General features: G+C 40.7%; 1 protein-coding gene across 1 annotated transcript; it reads left to right on the top strand.

The window, feature by feature from the left end:
• Positions 1 to 1,268: 1,268 nt before the first annotated feature.
• On the top strand, positions 1,269 to 8,335 carry LOC149285318 (stomatin-like). Its single transcript, XM_089495534.1, has 7 exons — positions 1,269 to 1,344; positions 2,341 to 2,438; positions 2,871 to 2,940; positions 3,537 to 3,619; positions 4,842 to 5,045; positions 6,820 to 6,954; positions 8,147 to 8,335. Exons 1-7 carry the CDS (start codon positions 1,269 to 1,271, stop codon positions 8,333 to 8,335), a joined length of 855 nt encoding a protein of 284 aa, XP_089351660.1.
• The last annotated feature ends 681 nt before the right edge of the window (positions 8,336 to 9,016 follow it).

The raw sequence follows: 9,016 nt of genomic DNA, 5'->3' as shown, positions 1-9,016 counted from the left end.
CTCGTATTACAAAAGTCTTAAGTAATAATGTCGGATGTGAACACCCGTGTGTCCAGGTGATCGCAGGTATCTGGTATAGTGCGGAGGGGTGAACGCCTAGATCACTTGTAGCCTCGTTACCAGCTAATACCGCGGCTGTTTAATACGGGGAACGGCTTTTATTGTTTTCTTTCAGAAGAATAAAACGGGATTAGTGCGGCATTTAGGATCCTCTACCTCCTACACTTCTGTCTGCATGCGCAGTGGGATCGGACAGTCTAATCTGAAAGGAGCAGAGGAGCGATCACAGCCGAACTGCTCCGATTAGGACCGGCCCACAGCAATCACAGTCCCATCATGCCTAGGTTCCAACATTTACTGGTTGCCTGGGTATAAAAAGAGTGTGTTTGCTGTTAGCAATCACACTCCTATCATGCCAAGTCATATTGTTGATTTTTTTTTTTTTGTCCAATTGTGGTGTGTTACTTTTAATAAAAGCATGCTGGAATCTGGGTATGCCTGAGATTGCTGTTAACAATCATAATATAGAATTTTTTGTACAATTTTGGTGTGTAACTTACTTTTATTAAAAGTGTGTGGGGGGGCACTTCCCGTTTCGGCTAAGTGAACCCTGAATTTTCGGTTTTGGTCCAGAATTTTCATTTTAGTGCATCCCTAAAATAAATAGAACTATTTTATTTTTACTTATCCAGAATCCTGAATTTGTAGGCCCAGAAATCCCAGAAATCAGTGAGAGGAAAAGTAAAGGTTTTGTGTCATTTTACTTTATTTTAATCTGCATATTTTATTAAAGGCCATATTTTCTCTCAGTGAAAAATGAGTGCGGCCCGCGCACGTATACAATTCTGATGAAGTGGCCCACTGCAGAAAAAACTTGGACGCCCCTGTACTAGGGGATCCGAATATTAAATGCACAATTACTATTTCTATCTAAAATATAAGAAACGAGGAAGGGAGTATTCTTGCCCAGAGAGACCCTCTGACTAACGGGTGTTTCCGTAACACTGCCATAACGGTATAGCTCAGTTTGATCTTCGAGTTTAGAGTTTAATTAAAACATAACGAGGAGATCTGCAGAGAATGCTGTTTTTCTTCGTTGTTGCACCAGATTACCGCCTGAAACACTGGATTTTTTCCGTGAGACTTCCCTTTAAGATCCATGTTTCTGGTTCTCGGTGTTAGTAAATATTATCATCACACATGGAAACGCGCGACTCATTTGCGTGGAAGGTGATACAGTTCGCCGATCCAGTTGCCTTTAAAAAATCATGTCGTGTGCTCGTATTACAAAAGTCTTAAGTAATAATGTCGGATGTGAACACCCGTGTGTCCAGGTGATCGCAGGTATCTGGTATAGTGCGGAGGGGTGAACGCCTAGATCACTTGTAGCCTCGTTACCAGCTTAATACCGCGGCTGTTTAATACGGGGAACGGCTTTTATTGTTTTCTTTCAGAAGAATAAGACGGGATTAGAGCGGCATTTAGGATCCTCTACCTCCTACACTTCTGTCTGCATGCGCAGTGGGATCGGAAAGTCTAATCTGAAATGTTATCCAGGCAATAAAATACAACCAGACATGGATCCAAGTTTTGACCAAGAAAAGCCGGGAAGATCTGTAGAAGCCTCAGGGAATGTGGAAGCGCAGTCCGGTAGACACGTGTTTTTTACTTCTGACTGCATTTACATGGAGCATTACTTGCTCCTCATTCATGGTTTCTGTTGTGTCTGCGCTCTCTGCTCTACTTACCTCTTATGTATGACCGCTATACTGCATCGCGTAGAGGAGAGAAGAGTGAGCAGAGATGGGATAGAGATGTAATGTACGAAAATGGATGTAATGAAGTACAGGAGGGCTACAGCAAGACTAATCCAGAATAATCCAGAATCAGTACCACGGTGCCCCAAGAAGCAGAGACGGCATCAGAGGAGGGTCTGGCCACATTAAGACTGGGGAGAAAGTACATCCAGGTGGCCCAGTAATAAAGTGATATATAGAAAGTTCAACTAAAGGATCCAGTCATCACAAAAATGTCATCCTGGCAGCTATATGTAGCATCGCTATAAAAGCTACATGTAGTGGCTTTAATTCTCTAGATCAGGCCAGCGCGGGGGGGCAGTTGCCTCTCTGACCCATTTCAGGGACAATATATATTTATTTGGGAAATGTTATCAGCCGTTTCCTGTAGATAACACCTGGCTCTGGTAATATCTCCAAACAGAGTCAGCTTGCATTGCTTTTAACCACGCTTCATTCATTATTCTTACATATTTCATAACTTTGTGTTGTCCAAATGCCACTTATTGGAATATCATTAACTCTGTACATTTTTTTTTTGTAGAGGAAAATGGCATCGGCTGCTTTGGCTATATTTTGATTTTCTTTTCTTTTTTGCTGGTCCTCGTCACTTTTCCAGTTTCCATTTGGTCCTGCATCAAGGTAAATTTGTTTTTGGGGGTATTGTTCTTCAGTTTTAATTGACTAATGAAAACTCCAGTTAGCAGTTAGATTCTAGTATATTTCGTGATGGGTTTGGTGGGAGAGAAAAGCTGATCAGTTGCATATATAAATATAAAATATGGGGAACACAGCGATAGGCGGATAGAGAAGCTACATAAAGAGGTCAAGCACAAGGGGAAAGATTAAGGAGAAAAGGTGGAAGAAGGACAGGGGGTGTGAAGAATTAGGAACTTTAAAAGAAGGGCAGAAGGAGACAACAGGATAGAATAAGACCTTCCAGAGATGGCCGCTGCCATTGTATACACATAAGGTTATTTTCTACAATGTTGTTTTTTTTTTTTATTCTGTAAGCCCTGCTACACCGAACTGTAAAATAGCTGATCCTCTTTAATCTCTTCTTTTCTCTTTTAGATTGTTCAGGAGTATGAAAGAGCGGTAATATTTCGACTGGGTAGAGTTAGGTCTGGCGCAAAAGGTCCAGGTACATTTAAATAATGTTGATGCCTCCCACGTAGTTTTCGACCTTCACAAAGTAATGATCAGATTTTTCCAAGTATCCTAGATTTTTAGGCTGCCCCACTAGTGCAGCTCTTTAAGAAGAAACATCCAGCTTTGGAACCCAGATACTTCTGTCCCTCTTCATCTTTCATAGAAGTGTCCCAGAATTCCACAGCTCTATATTTCTCAATAATATATATATGAAGAACAGATGTGCTTGTATGGAAACAATGCATTCTTCATCCCCTAGATGTTTTACTCTAACATAAACAGATGCCAATAGCGCACAAAAATATATGTGCCTTAGCCATGTCCCTAGCCATTTAAAAGGTTAGAACGTATCCCGATAGACCATTTCCCCCACCTACAAACCTAAACTATGGTGCTCAGGTCCCCAGAATGTCCTCATAGCTGGGTTACTGTTTATTTACTAATAGATCAATGTAGTAATGATCTGGGTTTTCACAATATTCTTACTCCTTTAGTGCCAGGGACTTCACCTTGCTGTGCAAAACACGGATGTAAACTTTATTAGCATTAGTTTCATCATTTAGGGGTTTTATTGTTTGTCGATATCAGGAATATTCTGGATACTTCCTTGCACAGATGATTTTTGCAGAGTTGACTTGAGGACAGTTTCTTTTGCTGTTCCACCACAAGAAGTGAGTATTTATCTAACGACGATTGTTCTTTATTTAAATGCATACAACAGATATATAATCCCTTTTAAATGTTATGGTGTTCCATATGCAAATGCATTGGGGGCTTCTGCAGAACCCTCCCATATGCTGTTAAAAGTTATTCAATAAAATAACATTTGGTGTGGTTTAAAATTATGCCATAAACTATGTAATTTAAAACCATTTATTAACCTTTAGTGATATTTTACCTACAGACAAGTATGTTATATAAATGTATAGATCACCTAGGTTGAATATAAACAATGGTTATTTTAAAATCGAATCATCTCAAACTTGTCACCACTTTCAAGCTTTGGAGCTGTGTGGCTCGCCTGCCATCTTGTGGTTAATGGAAGAATTGCAGCTTTTTATGAAATGACATAGTGTGTATTTCTCATTTGTCCACAAGGGGGGAGATAACAGAGATTGCATTATCAAAAAGAAAGATCAGGATTGTTATTTAAGGGCTTCATGAAATTAAATACACCATGATTATATATATATATAAAGAATGCTAAGTATTAGACATCTAAAATGTAAAGACAAGCAAACTCCAAATGCACATATACCTGTTTAGCTAAGGTGAATGGGAGTATTCTACTTTTGGGCCAGTTGTGTTTTCAGTCGAAATTTAAACAAAATGTAGCTGCTCTGAAAGACTAATTGTAAAGAATGTCATCCTATATTGTTTTTACCTGTACATTTTGTAGATGTGGCGGCAAGGCACACATTTTATCGGTTTATTACACACATGTCAGTACATATACAGAGACAAATAATGCAAAGATTCTTGTGAATAGAGTTCTGGGAAGTAAATAGGCATTTTATAATAACTGAAAAATAATGCTATGAAAATATGACTTGATACTTCTGAAACAATTTATTAAATATTTTACCACAAAGGGAATTTTGGACAAACTGGTGGTTTCGGGGGAAACAAGTGTGTAGCCTATTTTCAGGCAATTACACTGCAGATAAGGGTATCACGACTTATAAATAGATTTTCCTCCCCCTTTTAGCAGTAAGGTGTATTTAAGCTCTTTACAACACAGATAAAAACTCACTTCCCTACCCCAAAATCACATCCCACATTTATTTTGTGGGGTACACATGGTTCTCTTTTTCTTCTCTTTTGGTACAAATGTTTTATTAAAGTGGAACACCAGCTTTAAGATTATAAGTAAGTCCTGTCCTCTGTTCACAGGTTCTAACCAAAGACTCCGTAACAATCATGGTTGACGCCGTTGTGTTTCATCGCGTCATTAGTCCGATTATTACAGTCGTTAAGGTGGATAACGCCAACCAGGCAACTCAACTGCTGGCTCAGACTACGCTGAGAAACATGTTAGGGACAAAAAGCCTAACAGAAATTCTTATAGATCGTGAAGAGATGGCAGATCAAATGGGTGTAAGTATTTCTTTGCAAAGACGCACTGCTGAGATCTCTGTCTACCCAGACACAATAATATTTGACATATTAGCTAAAAATGGCATTTAGACACATACATTATTTTACATTTTGCTGCCAAGCTATAAATGATGTCATGGAAGAAAGTTTGAAATCCATAGGCTTGAGCTTTCCACCTACAGACTGCTGTTTTAGATAGATTTGTTAAAAAAAAACAAACACACACACATTCTACTAAGATACAGAGCAATAGCATAACAAGTACAACCCAATCATTGAGTAATACACACAATATATTATTATTATTATTTATTGTTTTATATAGCGCCATCAAATATGTACTATGTCACTGGGTCACTACGCTCAGTACCCCAATCAAATAACAGCTGAATTCCCAGACAAAGCATATAATAACTGGTTTGGGGTGCCTGGGGTGTGGATTGGAGTGAATACAGAGGTTGAAAAGGTGAGTGTGAATAGCTCTCCTCCACTCCATAAGAGAATAGTTCCTCAGCCGATTGTGGATAAGTCTTTAGTCCTGAACTTGAACTTAAACCTGTTCGCTCCTCAAAAAACAGGTATTTCGTGTCCTTCATGCATCACATTAGGTGCCAAAGGCAGACTTTGTATGTTCTTGGGAATAGTCCATAAAGAACCAAATGTCCGAAAAGGCTCTCCTTCAATAGATTACTTGAGCCCAAACCTCAAAGCACCCGACAAAGCCTGTGTAAGAAAATGTGACTGGGCATCTCGTCTGCCACTACCGGCAGCATCTATATCTGTACGGCCCATCTGCATGCATAAATGCCCTTAGGGAGCCGTCATTGAACAGGCTACGGCTTGACGTTAAGTCACTCCAGTTGATGCTCCCTTCAAACAGAACCACCAGGTTTACTGTAAGGGGTGGAACTGTCCTAATTTATCCCATTTGAGTTGCCTCCACGGGGGAAATAGGAAAGGGCAAGGTTTAGAGTTTCCCCGCAGAGCCTTTCACATTGTCTCTAAGAGCCCTTTGCACAATACAAGGAAAAGTGTCAGCATGATGGAGAGGTCAGGCTCTCACTTGTAAAGCTCCTCATACATCACGGTGAGTTTTGCTCGGTCCATTTTGAAGCCCCAAGTGAAATATGGACTTGAAAATGGTCTGGCAAGTAATGGCCACAGGAGTTCAACCCTTCAGCCATGTACTTCAAAACAGGGAAGCACTAATTTTTTCCCAACACCTGTACTTTCGTTCAGCGGTGAGGAATCATAGGCTTCATAGGCTTCATAGTCATAACCTCTAGTTAGTTTTGCCAGTGTTTTCTCCAAACCAGACCCTGATGATCTTTATGAAGTCTTTCTTGATGTGCAGCAGCAGGTAGGAAGTCAAATCCCACCGTGACTTAAAACCAGCCATTGGCAGGCTGTTACCATAGAAACACACAAAACATGTTTTTTTGTTATAAAACAGATGGAAAAAATGGTAAATCTCTATTTATTTGCATACCATGGTAGATATGCAAATATTTTTTGTATAAGGGGAAGTCGGATACATCCTGATAACTGGAACAGGCAAAGTTACTGAAAACCTGTTTTGGAAACTATGGATAAAAATAGCGAGTCATCTAAAAAATACATCATAACCACAAGATATAGAACATCTAAATGCTCTGTGGATTCATGTTTCATAATAGTATTCTGCCACTTTCATCACAATGGCCATATTAAACAAAACAGAATCACCATTTACAATGAATTGTCGTTAAGAAAATACTTGTTTTGTAACATTCAGAAAATCTTATATGATGCAACAAAAGAATGGGGAATTAAGGTGGAGAGAGTGGAAATTAGAGATGTGAAGTTACCATCATCACTCCAGAGAGCAATGGCTGCAGAAGCAGAAGCCGCCCGTGAAGCCAGGGCAAAGGTATATAATGACATCAATTGTTACTAACGTTCTTCACTTATTTGATGTGTCGAAATGCTGTCATGCCTTCCAATGCCTAACGGGATGCGGTTGGTGTCCCTATGGGCACAGAATAATGCATAATGCAAAACCCTTGGGTAGCGAGCTGCATTGGGGGTCCCCTTTTGATGTATTTGTCCAATTCAGTTTCAAAATGCCAATGTGGCAGACAGGGGCGGAACTAGAATCCACAGGGCCCTGGTGGGAAAATTGTCCCGGGGCCTCCTTAATTTCAACCAGCTACATATCCCACAGTGCCACCTTTGCCCCAAACAGCTTGTGAGTGCCACCTTTGCCCCAAACAGCTTGTGAGCCTTTGCCCCAGCTTGTCAGTGCCCCCAAACATCTTATCTGCCCCAAACAACTTATCTGTCTTCTTTGCCCCCCCTCCAAAATACACTGTGGCACACATGTAAATACACATGTAATTACTCATACTCACTAACACACACTCCATCTCACCCCACTTACAAATACATGCGCACACACACAATTACACATCCATGCTCTCACACACAATTACACATCCATGCTCTCACACACCATTACACATCCATAATCACACACGCACACAATTAGTGCCAACATCAAACATCTTTTTGTGCACCAAGAATCATGGGGTCTACTAAAATATTGGGGTTCCCTAGAACCGCTATGTCTCCGAAAACCTCACACCAACTTAACTTTCAGTCCCTAAATAAAACGGAAATTGTAATGTGGTATGATTACTAAAATGTTGATTTAGTAGCACTTCATATCAGTGCTGGTGTTATGACATCCTGATGTTTGTTTCAAGGATGTACACTTGGAGATGCAGGGCTTAACCTGCCATAGAAGTGACATAAGCGACTCCCTAGAGTTTTGATCTGGTTGATTTTCTCCCGTGACAGTAATAATGTATTAACTTACACTGTTGCTCTAGGACTCACCCAGGGCATCTCTCCCCCACTGCCCCTTCACGCCCGCCAGCTTCACTGTTGGAATATGATGTCATATCGCTGCACATCAGCACTTAGCATAGGCTAAGGAAGTAGCTGCGAGATGTAGCTTACCTGGGATACCAGAAATCCTAGCACCAGCCCTAGTAAAGATGATTTCTTATATGGTCGGATCTGTAGAGCTCATGTTTTGTTATTTACTTTTGTTCTTGCAGGTTGTTGCTGCAGAAGGGGAAATGAATGCCTCTCGTGCATTGAGGGAGGCAGCAGTAATCATGTCCGACTCCCCGGCAGCTCTGCAGCTACGCTATTTACAGACCCTGTCACACATCTCCGCGGAGAAAAATTCTACCGTCATTTTTCCAATACCTGTTGAGTTTTTGTCTCTGTTATCCCGTAATTAGCCAATCAGAATGACCATTAACATTGTTTTCATTTCAGCAGTGATCAGCACATAATAAACCATTTACATATTTACCGAGGAATGAATTCATTGATCTGGCATTTCCATTTCAGTAACTTACATTTACAAGTTTGTTGGGATGAAAACCATCAGGAAATCCACTGAACTTGTATAGCCAGGTGCTCAGGTCTGGACTGGCCATCAGGTTCGTAGGTCAAATGCTTGGTTGCCGATAGGGCCACATACTGCCCAGCGCAAGATCAGGTCCTTTAGTGTGTGCCTGCTGTCAGGATACGCACGGCCCCACACGGCCGTTTAGTCATCCCCTGTCTGGCCCTGGGTTTCCTTTATATAAATGGGGGGGGGGGGTACGTGTGGTTATATATTTTTGGCCTGTAGAGAAATTCACTGTTACAACGAACACATAATTCAGAGTAATGAGACATTCAATGATGGGGGTTGCCAGATGTTTGTGCTTAAAAAGACTGAAGGAATCGAAACAAAAACATATAAACACAGAATTTGACGACAGGCAAGAACAGGTCGGCCCATCTCGTCTGCCCATTTTTCCTTAATCGGTCCTTGGTGTTTTCTTTGATTGAGGATAGATTTGTGCCTATTCCTTGCATGTTTAAATTCCCTTACTTTATGAGCCTCTGCCGTTTCTGCTGGGAGGCTGTTC

This window comes from Sceloporus occidentalis, unplaced genomic scaffold (assembly GCF_023333645.1).
Source record: "Sceloporus occidentalis isolate IW3139 unplaced genomic scaffold, rSceOcc1.0.p SCAF_81, whole genome shotgun sequence".
Lineage (NCBI taxonomy): Eukaryota > Metazoa > Chordata > Lepidosauria > Squamata > Phrynosomatidae > Sceloporus > Sceloporus occidentalis.
This window is presented reverse-complemented; position numbering and strand designations above follow the sequence as displayed.

What these genes read in the sequence shown, in the direction of transcription:
- LOC149285318 (XM_089495534.1), top strand. Translation starts at nt 1,269, where the DNA reads ATGTCGTGTGCTCGTATTACAAAAGTCTTAAGTAATAATGTCGGATGT. An exon ending in GTGTGTCCAGGTGATCGCAG is followed by an intron (nt 1,345 to 2,340) that starts GTATCTGGTATA and finishes TTTTTTTTGTAG; the next exon opens with AGGAAAATGGCATCGGCTGC. An exon ending in TTGCTGTTCCACCACAAGAA is followed by an intron (nt 3,620 to 4,841) that starts GTGAGTATTTAT and finishes CTCTGTTCACAG; the next exon opens with GTTCTAACCAAAGACTCCGT.